Consider the following 18,181-nt stretch of genomic DNA (forward strand, 5'->3'; position numbering starts at 1 on the left):
CTCTGATTAGCAGGTGTAATAAGATGTTGTATACAGTACTGCATAAAAGTCAGATCCTATTTTAAATGAGATCGTTGGGTACTTTGTAGTTTTGTGTCCAGTCTTTTTTAGATTTTTTACCTATTTATTAAAGATATTACTTCCAGCTACTGTCCATCTGCTATAGATTCATTTTCAGGCCTTTTTAAGCCCCTGAGTAAGCCCCTCAGCTTACTCACTTTCCTCATTTTTAAGCTCAATATACATAATACGCTGTCTTGGTCAGATACAAGGAATGAACAGAAAATAAGAGGAAAGTCTAAAGGAAAAATATTAATCAAGACCACTTTAAAATAACAAAAAAATCTGGCTCATTGGAAGGAAATTATAAAGAAATTTGGCTTGTTTAGACCTTATACACAGTACTGTGTATTACACTGCTTTTTTTGATTCCCACAAGTTTTCAAAAACATTTGGTACAAGCAACATTACGATTTTGTTTACTTTTTTGTGTTTTTCCAGTCCAGGATGGGGAATTCAGAGAGCCAGTACAACATTGACGGTTCGAAAGGCACAAGCTTCATTTTTTCTAAGAAACAGAAGCCATATTCTCTGAAGCTCCACTCAACCAAAGATGACGTTTTGTCACCACATATGTGGTGGAAAAATGCCTCACTCAGCTCAGGGTACAAAGCTAGGTGTGTTGGTCATGGCTGTTTGTCACCTCCTAAAAGCCGACAGTCTTACTCTGCCCAACACTGTGACTATGTTTCCAAGGGAGCAAAGGGCAGCAGGAGTGAGCATCGCTGGCATCAGTCCTCGGGATGTGGGATACAAAGGCGTCATACGGCAGATGATTATGAAGATAATCCGTATGGGACTGAGCTCAATGGGCATGTTCTGAGTGGTCACAGTGACGAGCATGTGGATTTAGAAGAACAGAGCAGTCCAAGGGTGGTCATCAAGAAGGATGGTACTCTCAGGGTGGAGTTCACCAACACCTCAGGCAGCACACTCCTCCTGGATGAGGCTTCTGGTCCTGTTCAGCTCCTTAAATTTTCCCCCAATCTGGAGTCTGCTTCCACTCCCAGCCTTCCTGGTTCCAGTGGTAGCAGGCAGGATGTTTGCCACAGCGGTCCACCACCAGCTTCTACCTCCTCCACAGCTAGAACCAGTAAAGGAAGCTCACTGAGCTCTGAGGGCTCCTGGTATGACTCTCCTTGGGGTCCCAGTACAGAACTCTGTGAGCAGGACCAACCTTGCTCTGCTAGCAGGACTTTAGTAAACTCCCCCATCCACCAGCTTGACTCATTTCCAGAACAGCCCACCTCTGCATCCATTACTGACCTTTACAGGGACTCCACAATGGCTGCTACTTTCCCAACAGCCAGCAACTTGTCTGCCCAGTTACAGCTGCCTCCATCAGGCCAGAGAGCACACAGAGCCTCCTTTGCATCTGTGCTGGACGTGCCTTTAGAGGAGGAATGCCCAGAATCCCGCCAGTACTCATCGTATACCCTGCCTTGTCGCAGGCCCAAAGCACACACCATCAGTGAGGACATAAACCAGTACCGAGAACAGGCAGGGCACCAGGAGAAGTCTGGCCATGAATTTGTCTTCCATAAGAAGGACTCCATTAAAAACCGCATTAGACGCTTCAGTGACTGGACAGGCAGCCTCACCCGCAAGAAGAAGAAGTCTCAGGTGAGTGGGGTCAACATGGGTTCATTCATGATGTTCTGCACAATATGTAGAAAAATAGGTGTTTTTCATTTGGAGTCGTTTAGTTTCAAGTCACCCTGTAGCTCAACCCTAGTCCTCTGTTTCAGCTTCTGTACCTACTTAGCCAACAACACGACACAAACTGTTTCCTGCTGACCAGGTTCATCTGGTTTGGGGCCACAGTGGTTGTCCTGGCATGACTAGGAACCAACCACTATCGCCAGGTTCTTTAGCATCACAACACCAGCTGTCTGAGAAGAGGGCACAGTGGGGTGACAAGAAATTAAATTTGCAAAGCAGACAGCTCAGTTTTTCCCCATAAGAATGCAAGAGACTCTTAGTACAAGTTATGACTGATTCTTCAAGGAAAAGGAATGAGAGGCTGATATCTGGGTGTCATGATTCCTTGGTGGGTAAATTTTAAAATGTTATTGCATTCAGATTGTTACTTATTAATGATTTTTTACCATTTGTTGCACGTTGTTGACTTTTTTTTAATATCTGTAATCATTGCTGCATTAATCGTTTATAAAGATTTTTAATTATTTGAGCAAATTGAGAACAGATGGAAGTAAAATAAATGTAGTAGTGTGATTTCCCAGGAGTAAAATTATACTCGAACTGCACAGGCATGGGTCAGAAGAGAGATTAAAATGAACTACAGCTTGTCTGCATACTGCTCACACTTGTTTGCGCGAGTCTTGTGACTTTTGTTGTTCAGTCTACAGTCTTCCAGGCCATAATTTGACAGAAAGCATTTGTTTAAACTGAACTTGAACCCCTGTCCCTCTTTATTTTTGAAGCTTGTAAGCATTTGTTTCTGCATTAATTCTTTTAGTTTTGCCTTGTAAAACTTTTAGGAATGCTCTTTGGGTTTTGCCCAGAGAATAGCCGTAAGCCTCTGAGAGGCTCTGCAGAATGAAACTAAATCCAAAGCGAAGATTTAACTCAGCCCCTCCTTTAATGTTAATGAAGGAACGTTGGTTGTTCTGGTGGTTGTGCGCAGATTTTCTGGGTTCCTCTCACGTTTCTCAGAGAGTAAATCTTCTAATAGGGATTTGTGCTCAGTCAGTTGGACGTTGAACCAAAACAACCGATAGAATAGAACAGTTACTGTATTCAGAAGGCATTTTCTTCTCTGCAGGTTTAGAAATTTGTGAGCTGCTCCTTGTGCTCAAACAACAGATAATCCTAAATAAAATGTAGAAAATGCTTTGTATTGGCACAGATTTCCAATTCTGCAGCAACTAAAATGCCTGCCAGTCAGGCAGTATTCATTCATTATTCTCCTAAATATCCTACTGGACATGTGCTGGTGCTTAGCTGGTGTTTGTGGTGCATGCTAGAACCTGTCTGCAGAAATCCTCGAGAAAAACAAAAGGATAAGTCCATAGTTGATCTGTTTTATTACAGGTGGGGTTAAATCCTTGACATTATTCAGTGTGGGAAAATTCACACAAGGTTTTAAAAAAACAAAAACAAAGAATCAGCCTGGAGTCTGACCTTTAAATCTGAATTTCCTCAGTTTTTCGTGTGCATTTTATTGCCAACCTCCCATGTGCCATATATCAGGTCACAGCGCCTCTTTTCAGCAGGTCTGCTAAAATCAGAAGCACCTCCTGGAACTGGTTTCTCTCCACCTGAACCTGTGGAATGAAAAGGTCACACTGTGACCCTGATGCCAAAGACCAAAACGTGCTTGTAATAAAAACCAGCTGCAGGTAGAGTGGGAAGAGCCATAAATCTGGGCTGTACCAACTTCATTGAACATCAACAATGTTCAGTTCAACATCCTGGAAAAACCCATCATGGAAACGGTATATTTTCCTACAGATGTTCCTATAAATAATCTGTATTTCATGGTGGCAGGTGGACATAATAGTTAAATAAAATACTGAGTTCACTGTGTGTCTTGCAAGTTCAACATAAGATGTATGCTGTCTTGTTACAGTATGTTTAAAAAAAAAACTAAAATATGAAAAAGGTACAGTAAAAATCTAAAAATCTACATAAAACAGATCAGGGCATATAGCTGAAGGTGACAAAAAAGGCTTTATTTTGACAGCACAAACTGAGTGTCTGCTTGTTGAGAGTGCTTCGCTCTTCTGCCGGGGGGGTGGGGGTGAATCGATGATGCAATCTAGTCAAGTGTAGGTAGGCTGTCCTTAAGCATGAAAGGGTGCAATTCCATCAAGTGTTCATTTGTGGAATCAGTAAGCCACATTGAGACATCAGATGTTGTGAAATTGTCTAAGCTTGGAGAGTTCCAACCAACCAGTTACCCTCACAGAAGATTTGTGCCATTTTCTCAGGTTCCTGAAATATTTAGTGACTCTGAAGTAAGTTTGAGTTGACAAGATTTTAGATTTTCAGTGCCTCAGTGCTAATTGAAAGAAATCAGTTTGAAGTCTCTCCCACTGTATGCTCACAGAAGTATGTACATGTGGAGGGAAATGAGATGTGTAAAGTATGAAAAAGGCATTGACAGCTCATTTTAAACTTTTGTTAGAGTTGTCATAATATTCTGATCACTTCCTGTGGCCTCTGACACTTCCTTCACCCCCTCAGGAGACCAGGTACAAGGACCTGAGCGATGCCTTTGACAGTGGAGTAGATGGCCTGACTGCAGAGACCAGCTCCCCCTCTCAGGTTTCCAGCATCCTCTGGTTCCCTCGAGCCTCTAGAGCTCAGTCTTCAGGAGCCATTCACCAAACGACCAGCGACGCTCTTCGCCAGAACATCTATGAGAACTTCATGAGGGAACTGGAGACGGGCACAGGACAAGGGGGAGATCGAAGAGACCCATCCACGGCCACAGAGGAGGATGGGAGCAGCAGCGAGTCGGCTGAGGGCTCCCTGGAGCAGCTGGAACTTTTGTTCGAGAAGGAGCAGGGGGTGGTCAGACGGGCCGGCTGGCTCTCCTTCAAACCTCTTGTCACCCTGCACAAGGACAGGAAGCTGGAACTGGTGACCCGTCGCAAGTGGAAGCACTACTGGGTGACCCTGAAAGGTAAACTTACTTGTTGTTTAAAAAAAAAAGAGAATTTGAGTAGATTACCTAAATTTCAATCAGACTGGTCCATTCTTAGGGTTACATGGACCATAAATTTGTATTATTTGCCTCTGTCTTAATGTCTTTCCGTCTTTTCAGGATGTACATTGCTGTTCTATGAAACGTACGGGAAAGCCTTTGCAGAGCAGGACCTGTCGCCACGCTATGCCCTTTTGGCTGAGGACAGCATCGTCCAGGCTGTTCCTGAACACCCGAAGAGGGAGAATGTCTTCTGCCTGAGCAACTCGTACGGAGACGTCTATCTGTTCCAGGTAGGGCACATCTTGGTGAGAGTTTTAGTCATTGTTGCAGCAGCGTGTTACAATATGAAAGTGAAAAGAAAAACAAAGGTTAGAAGAAAGTGGTTCAGTTACAACAGAATTGGGCTTCTTGGATTATTTTTCTCAAAGTTTTACTAAAATATATATCTATCTTTTTTTGTAAGGAGCCTCCAAGCAAAGCCCCTACTTTTTTTAGCATAGAATGGAGCCTAAAGCATCTTATGCATACTGACCTTATATCCTCGCCAATTTACATTCAGATTTGTCTCTTTCTCTGGCACTTCCGTCTATGTTATAATGTTGAGATCTCAGTGGAGTTGAGATGTTCCTCGAGGAAAGAAAAAAAAAATGAAGTTTTTGTTCTCATGGCCTGTTGAACTTTAGAGTTTCAATTGATTTTTCTCAACCAATACATCGCCATGGTGATAAGTTATAACAGTTAAAGGACTTGTTAGAGGAAATGCAAGCTCATGTCTTATTACGGAGGGACATTTTAACCGAGCAATCTTTCATTATTTGAACAATATCCTAGTTGGCACAAATCTTTTTTTTTGGTAATATATAGGAGAGTAATACCTACCTGCAAGTCTGTTCATTCAGAAAAACCTTATACGTCGCTCAGAGTATTGCTCTTGATGCTTCATCAAATCCCTGCTTCTCTTTGCTCTTTAAGGCCAGCAACCAGACAGATATGGAAAACTGGGTGACAGCTATCCACTCTGCGAGCGCGTCATTGCTCGCCAAGCGCCAGGGGAAGGAGGACACGGTGCGTCTGCTGCGGAACCAGGTCCGCGCCCTGCTGCAGAAGATAGACATGGACGGAAAGATGAAGAAGATGGCCGAGCTGCAGCTGACTGTAGTTAGCAACCCCAAAAACCGCAAAGCTATTGAGAACCAGGTGATATTCCCCGAATCGGCAAAATATCAGCATCGCTTAAACATTTTTGAGACCTTTATAAACATGTGAAATGTGGTGTAATATTTGCTGATTTTACAAAACCTTTTGCGTGCCGTTGTTCCACATCATGTGTGTAATTACCACGTCATGTGCTCTACTTAATTCTCCTGATTTGGCGACTGCGGTGACAATTTGGTGCTTTATTTTCGTCTGTGGGCGGGTGAAGTGGCCTAAATGCATCAGTCTCAGAGCGCATAGCGAGGGGCCCAGGGGAGCAGCTCGTTCCCGGAGCATCAGATTGGGATTCCAGATGTTTTCTGGTAATGGGCTCACAACATGCATTATCCTATTCCCCCTCCTCAACACAGCCTGGGGGTGGGGGGAGGTGAGCATCCAAAGCACTCAGCGGTGTGCTGTAGCCTACAAGCAGCAGATTACAGAGGGGCAGAAAAAAAAACTTAACAAGAGCACTAATACTTTACAAGAAATTAGTGTTAGTTGTGGAATGTGGGGAAAATCCAGCTGCTTTGTTTTATACCTGCAACTCAGGTGGTCAGTCACATTGTTTTCTGTTCACATCCTAAAGGAACTGCACATCATGAGGATACCCACTGCTGATGGTGCTAAAAACCAAATGTTTGGTTAAATGTAATATTTGGTTAAATGTCAAGGCAACATGAGTGGAAACATGTTTTCACAAGAAACTAACAAGATAAATGCATCAATGACCAATGGAGATGTCACTGCCTGACTAACAGACCGATTGTGTTCGCGTCTGTTTTCAATTAGCCAACATGCCACCTCAGAGAAACGCGACTGAGTTGAAGTGAATGATAGGGTCAGAAGTGGGATGGGACGGGACTCTGATAAAGGCGCCTTGAGGCTGATGAGAGATTTAAGGTTTCAGTGGGGTTGTCTAGCGCCAGCAGGGCACTACTTTGATGTCCCAGTCTAGCCCCCACTCATGTCGACTGAAATCAGTGCCAGTAAGACCTCGTTTGAAGTCTGCCTTCGTGTCACACACATGCACACAGTGCGATCAAGTTGCAGTGAAGGACTTATCATGTATTAAGGGTTTTACAGCAAGCAAGGGCTAAATGTAAAAAAGAATACTTCTGCTTAGTTTAATGTCTCTAAATGTTAATAAGTTGTGAACAGAAGCTAAATGGGCTCAAACATGCATTTTACTGCTGCTGGTTGAATGTTTCTCTGCCTGATGCATGAAGCATAAAACATTAAATTACGTTTTATGCATGGTACTTCTTCAGGAAGATCCTAAATGAAGACCCAAATATTCACAAACAATAAAATCCAGACGTAAATATAAAGATGTCATTGTAGACTTTGCTTTTGAGGAAGCACCTTCTCAGATCTGGTCTGTCATACTTTCCTCCTCTTCTTCCATCATCTTCAGCTGACTGAATGGATACAAAACACAGTGCCTCTTTTTATGAATGACAATGTAAAAATATCATGGGTAAAAAAAGAAATGGGGGGGGGGGAGAAATGCAATGCTAATGTCACACATTATCTGCAAACTCTGACAGCTACAGTCTTTCTTGATTTGGTTCAGACCTGTAGCTCTAAGTCTCGAAAAGAGCAACCAGTTGTTTGGATTTCTGTATTTATTTGTCTTCAAGCTTAAGCAAAAAATATGTATCTTGTGTTTGAATCTTGATTAAAAAGCATAACATGGATAATGAAAAAGACACCACGTATCTGAGTTTGCAGTGGACGCTTGTAGCACCTCCTCTCAGTTAAGTTTAATCATAAATACTTCAGTGCAATGCTTTTTTTTTTTTTTTTTACCAAAAAACATACACATTTCAGGCTGAACTCATGTCTGAGTCTATAATCTCTGCCCACCTGCCCAGTTACATGCATCGTTGTTCAGAGTGCATTAGTCCCACAGTAATTTCACTGTAAGCTCTTTGTTTGACGTGTTTGTTTAAGATGCTCATAAAATCCCACCCTTTGGCCCTCTTCACAGTTTGTTCCTAACCCCAAAGAATGCAGTCAATGTGAACAAAACCTGATGGGACAACGCCGTAGGGTCCTTTATAGTCAATGAAGTCATAGTGCAGACAAGACCTATTGTTATGGAGGGTTGTTTAATGTGAGTGTTCTCGTTAAAACCAGTCTCCAGCTATCAAAATAGGCACTTTCCTATAGCTTACATAAAGCAAACGGGGAGAGAGAAGAGCAACTGTAAACTGGAGGTGTGTGTTGAAGTATGACGGGTGGTCTGCTCAGTGTCCTCTCAAGACGGAAAATATGCATGTGAAATTACTGCACACACAAAAGCACACCCCTCTGCTAAACATGCAGTCATTTGTCACTATCGAACTTCCACCAAGTTGTAGCTTTACCTTCCACCAACATCTGCAAGCAATTACACTCTGAACGAAAGCACTTGCCCGACCCAGGATCTTTTTTCAACTCTCTCTCTCTGTCTCTACCTCAGACTCCACATCGCAGCCCCAGAATTAAAAAACAAAACAAAACAAACAACAAAAATCATTCACATGTAGAAATCAAAACCAGTTTTAAACAAAGTAATATTCCCTATCCTCTTACAGATTCAACAATGGGAGCAGAATTTGGAGAGGTTTAACATGGACCTGTTCAGGATGCGCTGCTACCTCGCCAGTCTTCAGGGTGGAGAGCTGCCAAACCCAAAGAGTCTGCTGGCCATCGCCAGCCGACCCACCAAATCCACCCTGGGACGCCTTGGGGTTTTCTCTGTCTCCTCCTTCCATGCACTGGTGAGGGAACCAGCGACAGACATCAAAGATGAATGACTAATAAACTGATTGGGAATAAAAGAAAATCAGAAAACCAGCGCTGTGACCCATGTAGATGCTTTGAAGTGATGCTTTTTGCATGTGGCCCTTCAGTTTCCATTTTAGTTGCTGTGTAACAGAAACTTTGAAAATCCTAATTATTTGCATGTCCCATAATCGTTCTATTAGTCATTAAAGAAAGAAAATAGAGTACATTTGATGGTTTGATTAGCTGGAATTTTGTGCTGATTGCGGTCTTGATACTGTGCTCAGATCTGCTCCAGAGATGAGGCCACAGCCAGGAGGCGCTCATTGTCCCTGACCTGCCGACAGCGCAAGAGGGGCCTGTTCTCCTCCCTTAAAGGCCTGGACAACCTTACCAAGAGGGGCCGAGACAAGAGACCCTCCGTGTCACAGGTATTATTAAACACTGTCAAATATGGGTAGCTTCTAATGCACTGTCTGAATCCCAGAGTAATAAATCACTTCAGGCAGTCTGGATTCACAAATCCTTAATGCAGAATTGCTCTTTTTCTGAATTCAGCAGCAGGAAAACGATACACAAAGCCACACACAGAGCTTGCAGACATTCATTAGCGTGTGTGCAGACAATGTTGACATGCATCTTGTGGGGGGGTGTACGCTCTCTAAAGATATATAGCCCACCCCCTCAGTGCAAATTGGGCCTATTTGTTAATGAAACAACCTGAAACCATGCTGCCATTTTGCTTACTTGCACGTACATGTGCAGCTCTTTCAGCACATTTTACCCTCCAGGAGGGAGGGGGTTTATTAATTTAAAAGCACATCCCTCCTGCTTCCCTCCAAATTTGACTGCAAACTTCTCATCAGCATAAACACATGGGAGCATTCTTTACCCAGGTGCAGAAGGGGAAGTCTAAATCCTCTCAGGTTAGTAATTAGAGTCATGCAGGACGCTTATTTATTGATACAGAAATCTACCACTGTAAGCTCCGAAGACCGTGGAGAATACTCAGGAAGCTCACGTTTGCGCATGTATTTCATGAACCTCTGGTCGTAAGTGAAGAAGCAAGAAAAGGGACTCAGATCTTAATGCCATCACCTCAATCTGGCCTCTTCTTGTTTTCGAGTCGGAGCTACGAGTTAATCATATTCTTCACTTGGTAGCTGTGATTCCTGTCTGCTTACAAAGTGTTCCCCGTCCTGGTTTGTGTCTCTCATTTATCCCCCCACCTGCTGGGTGATATTTATGTTTATGCATTTGTTCACGTCTGTCAGCATCTAGGTATGCGTGTTGTTATTTTTCCGGGGAGCTCCAACTGGCTGACCTAATGAGGCACGGTTGCACTTCGTGGTGCAGAAGGCCGAGGTGGCACTGCAGCACACACATGAATAATTAAAAGCCACGTGTGGTTGATGGTGCTCTCCCTCCCAGCAGATGGCTGGTGTAAAGACGCTTAATATTAAACAGCCGTCCTTTATTATCCCCCCCAGGATTAAGCCCCTTTTTTAATTCTTGTTGGGTTTTTTTGTCTAATAAGAAACCAATAATGGCTGCAAAGTGCTTTAGAATGCTGCTTTTCACATTTGTTTTCATTTGTTTTTATTGAGAGTGATAGATCATTTCAGGGTTGGCATTCTTTTACTCTCTAAGGAAAATGAAATTCAGCTGTGGCCATTTTAAATTATATCATCAGCTTGTTGGTTGTTCACTGATGTGGCACTGAGAAGAGACACGTCCCTGCTTTAGAAGAATTTTTGACCGCAGGGGTGTCTCATGACCCAAACTCTCCTCTATGCATTTAAAGTTTTCTGACTCTTTTATCAAGATATCCTCTTCCCTTACCCTTACTTTTGCCCTCCATTAATGTCACTTGCCCCAACTCAAGCACTCTCTTTTACTGATTTTTTTTTTCTGTCTCAGCATATTTAACATCTTAAACCTTGAATTTTTATCTTTCATTCCCCCTCAATTTATCACATCGTCGCCCTCTCTAACTCCTGCTCTTAGACCGTTTTTCAGAGCACAAACATCAGAGCGTTGCCAGGCAGTCCCTCACCCACAATTTCCATACTGACTCATCTATGTTGACTAAGCCTAAATCCCATTTGCCACTGCGACGCCATTCTCCAGAACTTTGCCCCAAAGTCATGCTCTTCCCCCACCTTTATTTCTCATCCATCTTTGCACAGCTACAGTTCGGAGTTGGCCATCAGTCAGCTGTAGGGAAGGTCTGAGGATTTGTAGGAGTGTTGGTAAAGCGTTCTAAAATTAGGCAGTTTGTGACGCAACAGCACTGTTTATAGCCAGTTTATAAATGGACTTGTGCTGAGGAGGAGGATAACCTGCAGATCAGAAACTCATGCTTCCAAACTGTGGGCTAGAAAGATTTTGCTTGAGTTATTATAGTAATCTTGAGACTTCTTTGCGTCAGTTTTAAACTGTAGTTTGCATGCCACCTTGAGCTGAACACGAAGCAGGAATTTTCAACAGTGAAGAGGAGATGAATAGGCGAAGAGAGCGTGAGCGCTTGTCCTCTCCTCTCATCTGCAATCAAACTGTTACCTCCTTTCATCTCAAGTGTCCATGCACTGCCCTCTCTTCACACACGCAGCATATTTTCACCACAGCACCTTCAAAGGCTGCGGATCTTGTTTGGAAGCCGTATCAAAGTTCTACCCTCGGCACGAGTAGTTTTTAATTAACTACCTAACTACCAGCAATGTGTGTGTGTGTGTGTGTGTGTGTGTCAAATTTTGTGTTGCTGAAGCAACGTGTGTGAGTTAGGCACTGCAGTGGCCCCCCTCTGTCTGTGTTTCTAACTGTCCGATGTTTGATTTCAGGTCTTTGAGGGCGATGATGGAGGTCAGATATGCACCCTACCACCCAAAAGCTCCGAGGTGAGTCAGTGGATTCTGTAAATTTTGTCCGTTACGGTTTATGGTTTTTTTTTGATACTGCACATCTAATGAAAAAACCCACTTCTGTCAAAGACCTGTGGCACAGCTGTCAGTGAAAGTGTGAAGTAACCACAGCAGGATCGGGTCTTCTGGTACTTTGACCTTTGCTGTGTTTCATGGCTTCGATAGTGGAGAGATATTTTTACACATAGCGTGTGTGTGTGCGAGGAGATTAAAAAGCATGTGTGTGACTGCCTCAGTACATCAGTTGCTCAGGATCAAAGCAAAGACTCCTTTAATGTTGATCTATATGTCTGCAAGATAAACAGCAAATCCGACAGGAGAAGTTCACCACGGTTGAACGCTACTATAAGTGTGAACAGAGATGTGTGAAATGACTGATTTAATGAACCATCCTCTGTGTATCACTTTATGACAAACATGTATAATAATTACCAAGTTTGTATTCTGATCTGAAACCCCCACAGTTTATGCAATAATCTGTCGTGCAAGAACTTAATTACAAATTCTTAATTTTCTTTTTGGCATCTAATAAAACAAACATTAATTTCATAACTCCACCATTTCTTGTCATTTTTTGCTCCCAAAAAGTTTATTCTGCTCTGACTGGGCAGCTGATTAGTCAAAAACTCTAAAGCTTATTAAAGCATGTTCTCCTTAGTGTGAAATTATTTCTCTGTTTAGTTTTGACTTCAAATAGAATTTTAAAACTTTTTATATTTAGAAAATCAGAGGAGCTTAACTTTTGGCCAAAACCCACCTATTGATAAGAATCAATAGAGATGCTGATGCTGAAATTGGAAGGTCATCGACCTGAAGCTGCAGTGATTAAACACACACCAATATGTGGGCTTTTCTTTTTTAGTGGTTTTCATTAGACCACGCATTTATTCCCAGGTAAAATGGCTCTACAGTAATTATAGGTATTTATCAGCTCTATCTACAAACATAGTTAGACATCACATATGTTCTGTTAGTTGCACTATAAAGCAGAACAAATGAGTGCAACATTAGAAAATTAAAGATTTAGTTTATTTATTAACAAAATTTAAGATATTTTTTCACAAAAACAACCTTTCTATGTCAGATTAGTTTATTAAATTGAATAATTTAGACCAAACCTTAAGAACAATGAGCATAAAAAACATGCAAATGTAGGCAGCGGTTTGCTAACGTGAGATGATCCGTTCAGCTTGTTTCCAACGCATATCTGTCACGATGAAATGTTACAATGTGACACTCACAGATGAGTATAATGGACACTTTCAGGCAGAGCAGGATGAATGTATGATGATTGTGGTTTAACAGGATGCAGCTATTCAAAGTTAGACTTTGTGGTCAATGTAGAAATTGCTCTCATGTAGAGTCTAGAAAAAAGATTTAGAACAGGAAGTGGTTTATGAAAACAATGGTGTCTTTTATTCGGTCTGTGCTTTAATGTTGATTTAAATGCATCAGCTTCCCCTTCAGTTGAGTGTTTAAACCTCTTAGATTTGGATGCAAACATGGAAAATGGCTCATTATGGGGATCCGCTTTGATTTAGTAGGGATTAGGACTCCTTAGGATGGGAAGTAAAAGAGAGACGCATAGTTCTTCTTTTCGGTCTTAATGACTTTGTGTTGGTTGCTGTACTTGATACACAAATCCCCCAGATTACACTTGTAAGCAGTCATCTTTCATTAATCCTTTGCAGGAAAGTCAAGTCAAGTTAAGGGTATGTTGGTGTGTGTCCAAGCTCCACTGTTAGGAGCTCCCTCAACCAGCAGATGAGCCAACAAGCAGCAAGTCCAGCAGGCTGAGGTTATTCTGACTTGTCTGGCTGTATCTGGATGTGATGGAGCTGTCAGTGCTGCAGCCGACTTGCTTTATGTAAAAGTTGAGGCTGACGGGTGTAGTTTAGCTCCACAAACTCTCCGTCCACCCACTCCTGTCAGTAGTCGAGCAGGTCCAGATGTTTTGACTGCATTTAAAAGAAAGAGACATTCTTGACTAAACATCACAAAAGTTTGAGCTATTGCTGTTTAATGCAAGCATTTCCTCAATTTTTTTACTTTTATTGCACACTGCTGAAGGAAATAATTCTTTTGCCCGTGTCTGTGTACCGTGTGCAGAATGGCTCATTGGACAGATTTTAATGAAACTTTCAGAAAGTAATCATAGATCATTCATCTACAACAGATTAATTTTTTGTGTCAATCCAATTTAAGATGGCTGCTACAGCTACTTGAAATAGCCAACACAAAAAATGATTATAACTCAGTCAGTTCAACAGATACTAAGTGAAAACTTGATGTTAGAAGCTGAGCATCTTTCACGACACATACTCAGAGTGCGACACCTCGTAATATTGCATTATGCATGATGGTGCATAAAGTTATTTTCAATTAGTTTTATTTTTAAACCAAAATGGCTACGTCTCCATTTCTCAACATTAGATAATCTTGGTCTAATATTTGGGTATGAACGGCAGTGGGCAATATACATTACTTCAAGGAGGGCTTTGCCTATAATTTTATTATTTCTGCACATTTTTTATTATTTCTTATACAGAATGAAATGCAATTAGAAACCCTTTTTTAAATCACTGTCCTGGCTTTTGATCAGCTTGCTCCTTCATCCATGAAATCCTGATCCTCTTCTTCTCTCACCACACTCCTCTAACTCAGAAAACACACCTACTGCTTTAAATCTGTCTGGGTGGTCACTGTTGTCGCCCTGTGTCCATGTGGCTGAAAACTGTTATAAGGCTGCAAAGAAGAGCTTTGGGTGGAGCTTTTAGGAAATGAAGAGTAATACCCTTTCTAATAGATCTAAAAAAAATAAGAGGAAATGACAGTTTTAGCTGCTTCTTTGTGGTCAGCGTATCTATTTAGGGTAGTGCTGTATTATTTGTGTTGCTAAGGGCAGCAGAGAAGGGCAGTGTTTTTGGGCAGCGTCCGTTATTTCAAGTTTAGAAGCTTCTGGGTGGAGAAAGGCTGACTAGGAAATAATTTCCATTCTTAGAGGGAAACTCTGAAGTATTGAACTATTTGGCAAAAGAGCACTCATAAATAGCAAACATACACTTGCCACACAGAGCGTGTGTTGACCTCCAGCGCGTGCCTCTGCTGTACACATAGCAGCCGTTCATGGAACGTTGACCAGGCAACCGTTGGGCCATGAATGAGTGTACAGTGTTAGTCAAACCTTGGTCAATGTAAGAAACCCTGTTTTTGATTTTCTGTTTGCGCTGACATTGCTAGGACACAGATGAAGGCTGTGATACAAACCTGTTGCCATGTTGTTGGTTCATGCTCTGTAAGCATGACCTCACATCTCATTTCAGTACAGGCAGTGTTAGCACATTACCTTGTGTTCCTTCTTAGCTGCAGGTGAGGGGGGAAATGTTTTGGTGGCTTTGTTTATGCACAAGCGTCAGATTTAGTCATTAAATTGGAAAACAAGACGAATGTTTGTGTGCTTGTGCTGATCAGACCTGCACTGAGAGCGTTGCTTGTGTTTGTGGAGCTAAGCAAAGCTCTGAATCACAGACTTCTGCTCTGTCCCTTTGGGCTGTTTGTCTGGCGGGGGGAAAAAGCCTTTTTCTTTTAGAGGTGATTCATCAAAAACAGGCAACCAGCTTGTGACATAAACAGAAAAACTCCTACATATCAGATAAAAAATCTCTCAGTCACTCCATTTTATAGTCCTGTACCACATTTGAAATCTTTCCAATTATCCCAGTTGGTCCCATGTCTCAGTTTAGCTTGTCAGTGCATTTGGTGTGATGGAGCCTTTCTTTAAGATCTGTGGCCTTAATAATTGTGGTTTTGAGCTGCACGGTGGCGCCTCCCCCGGCTCCACATCTCAGCGGTGGCGTTTTCCCCCCTCCAGAGACACAAAGTCTCAACCAAAAGCCCCAAATGGCTGCCTGCAAGGCTGAACGGTGGGTCAACCCCCACCTTAATATCAGCTCAAACTTTGCTGCTAATGCCACAAATAATTCAACGTATAATTACGTTGAATGTTTGGAAATAAATTGTCCTTGCACATCACAATAACAAAACCTCCAGGATAACTCTGGAGGTTTTGTCTGGACGTCTAGACCAGCCAGCTGGCCATTGCCAATCATCTTGTGTACACGGTCATTATGGGGACTATATTGTGGAGCAACTGCTGTCTGTGTTGTCAAATGAATTTCTGAGAGGCTAATTGTATGACATCTTTGCTCCACTGCTTGATCCAGAGCCAAGCATTTAAACTAATGGAACTGTATTGATTTGTGTGTTGTGACGCTCAGCTCTCACTCCTGCTCTTGTTTACCTCCTTTTATCCCATCTTTATCCCTCTTTTTTTTTCCCTCCTCAAATCCTCCTCTCCCGCATCCCCCTACAATTTGCCCCTTTTTCCTCATCTTACAGAGGCTCAACGTGCTGAGCAGCATTTACTCCATGTCGCCCTCTGATGGGGGTATTTGGGGTGGCAACTCTGATGCGCTGATGTGCGTTTACATGCCAGACGGCCTGACTGTCCAAGTTCCTGTCAGAAGAGACCAGACAGCCGCCGACCTTCTCTGTGCAGCTTGCAAGGTTGGATTTCAGAGAAATGACATTTCACCACAGTGAGAGAATATTTCTTTGGGGGGAGGGAAAAAAAAAGGAACAGAAGCAGTGATGCCTCTTGAAATGCATTGTCCTGTGAGTGCAGAATATGAATTTAAAACATTTATTTTCTGAAGCATCTTCAGAGTAGATTTGGTTGCCATATGCAGACCTGAAATAAGTCATTTAATGCCTGACTTCTTATTGTCCCCTATGAATGGCTGCGTTTAAACTGAAACACACACATGTCCACACACAACATGCACGCAGTCCCTTAGGGCGAAGCATCTTTGTATCTCTTTGCCATGTGTACAGTCGGTAAATAATTCACACACCTCCTGCACAGCTGCTGCCAGGCACCGGTGCATGAAAAATGTCATATCATTTTGTGCATACAGGCCTCTGAGCATTAAGGGGCTCTTGTGTAAACAGGTGAAACAGCTGGACCTGGACTCGCACTGCCTCCGACTGCAGCGGCGAGCGGGGCGGGATGTGGAGGCTCGGTACGTGGCTCCTGGTGAGCTTCTTCGGGACGTGGTAAGAAGGACGAGCCTCCACGACTCCTCGTTATCTCACCTTTTCTTTATAGTGTGTTGATTCGTTTCACTTCACCCTGCAGGTCGGTGATCAGCTGGAGGTGGTTCCAGTTAATGTGTTTACACTGCACATGAGAAGACCCGGCAACACCACTGACTTTGGTGAGTCAGGTGCATGAGGGTGAGATGTTTTACACACAACCTGTGACTGTTTCTAAAATATTCTCTCTGAAATCATTTTGTCAGGTTTTGCAGTAACAGGACACATCGACAGCCACAGGAACAGCAGGATTTTTGTCAGTGAAGTCCTCCCTGAAGGACTGGCTTTTAATGAAGGTAGTTGCTGCTTAATTCTGACCCCCAAACACACCAGTATTAATGTCACATGGCTGCCCTTTGTGAATTTTCTCTGAAACATTCTTGTGTGTGTGTGTGCATTCAGGTCTGTGTCCAGGTGATGAGATCCTGGTGCTGAACGGCCGATGTGTGTCCAGTCTGGACCTGGCTTTGATCCAGACTCTGTTTGCAGAACAAACCCTGCAGCTGAGGGTGAGGCGGGACGGTCCTGCCCTGGCCTCAGACTGCCCCGTCCCTCCATCAGAACACGGTCAGGAGGTTTGCAGCAAACACCACAGAGCCAAGTCCTCATCAGGTGTGTTGATCCACATGCATTTAAAAAAGGATATTTAAATACGATTTGATATATTTTATATACAAATGCAAAAAAGGGAAAAAAAGGGATACACTTGTTTTTATAAGCATCTGGTTATCAGTTTAACACTTTCCTTTCTTTAAACATCCTTGAACTGCCACACGCTAAAGTTTAATCTTATTTTTCCTTTCTGTCTAGCTGTATTTATCTCCCCCCGTATTTGTTGTAGGTATTTTGGTTTGCTGTTCTGTGAGCCATGCATGGCAAGGCAGCTTTTATGTAAACGGGAGAAGTTACGGGCTGTTGCTCACATTAACAGTAATAGCTGAGATGGCGGGTAGTTTTGTCGCTTCAGCCACATTAACAGGCGCCAGATGTCTGTTCTAGTTGACATCTTCACTTTCTGAAAGAGGCTCAGTTTGGCTTCGAAAAAGCCAAAAGAGGCAGTAGAAAAATGAAGTTTAACAGTTCTGTGAGTTTCTGAAGAGGGCCAGGAGGAGGCTTTAAATGCGGTAGGTTTATTTTCTTTATGAACGTATGGCGTCCTCTCAGCTTGGTTTTATTTCACCGTGGATGCGAAGTGGTAAAACTGAACGGTAAGGTCATTCACATAACGTCATAGATGCAACTGGTGCCAGCTGGTAGACAAGCAGTTTGTTGGTGAATCAAAGACTAGAGGGTATTATTGAAATAAGCATTTTTCCTCATCAATGACACAATCTTGTGAAAATAAGATTCTAAAGTTTGTCATTGGGTCAAGAAATTGTTCCTGAATTACAAAGTTCTTAGATGC

The 18,181-nt window shown here is 42.6% G+C and overlaps 1 protein-coding gene across 6 annotated transcripts in view; it reads left to right on the forward strand.

Moving 5' to 3' along the window:
- The window catches only part of tiam2a (TIAM Rac1 associated GEF 2a), an 84,360-nt gene that overhangs the window by 45,830 nt on the left and 20,349 nt on the right, over positions 1 to 18,181 (forward strand). For 5 of the 6 annotated variants that reach the window (XM_025005136.2, XM_017414013.3, XM_017414022.3 and 2 more), the window contains exons 3-14: positions 502 to 1,683; positions 4,270 to 4,711; positions 4,853 to 5,025; positions 5,708 to 5,932; positions 8,512 to 8,697; positions 8,989 to 9,132; positions 11,542 to 11,598; positions 16,021 to 16,188; positions 16,633 to 16,737; positions 16,820 to 16,898; positions 16,983 to 17,072; positions 17,179 to 17,388. In XM_025005136.2, the coding sequence (XP_024860904.1) occupies positions 508 to 1,683; positions 4,270 to 4,711; positions 4,853 to 5,025; positions 5,708 to 5,932; positions 8,512 to 8,697; positions 8,989 to 9,132; positions 11,542 to 11,598; positions 16,021 to 16,188; positions 16,633 to 16,737; positions 16,820 to 16,898; positions 16,983 to 17,072; positions 17,179 to 17,388 (3,055 nt within the window). In that variant the 5' untranslated portion in view covers positions 502 to 507. The remainder of the gene's footprint in view (positions 1 to 501; positions 1,684 to 4,269; positions 4,712 to 4,852; positions 5,026 to 5,707; positions 5,933 to 8,511; positions 8,698 to 8,988; positions 9,133 to 11,541; positions 11,599 to 16,020; positions 16,189 to 16,632; positions 16,738 to 16,819; positions 16,899 to 16,982; positions 17,073 to 17,178; positions 17,389 to 18,181) is intronic. The other variant, XM_025005137.2, reaches the window with a different exon arrangement.

Source organism: Kryptolebias marmoratus, linkage group LG10, assembly GCF_001649575.2.
Source record: "Kryptolebias marmoratus isolate JLee-2015 linkage group LG10, ASM164957v2, whole genome shotgun sequence".
Lineage (NCBI taxonomy): Eukaryota > Metazoa > Chordata > Actinopteri > Cyprinodontiformes > Rivulidae > Kryptolebias > Kryptolebias marmoratus.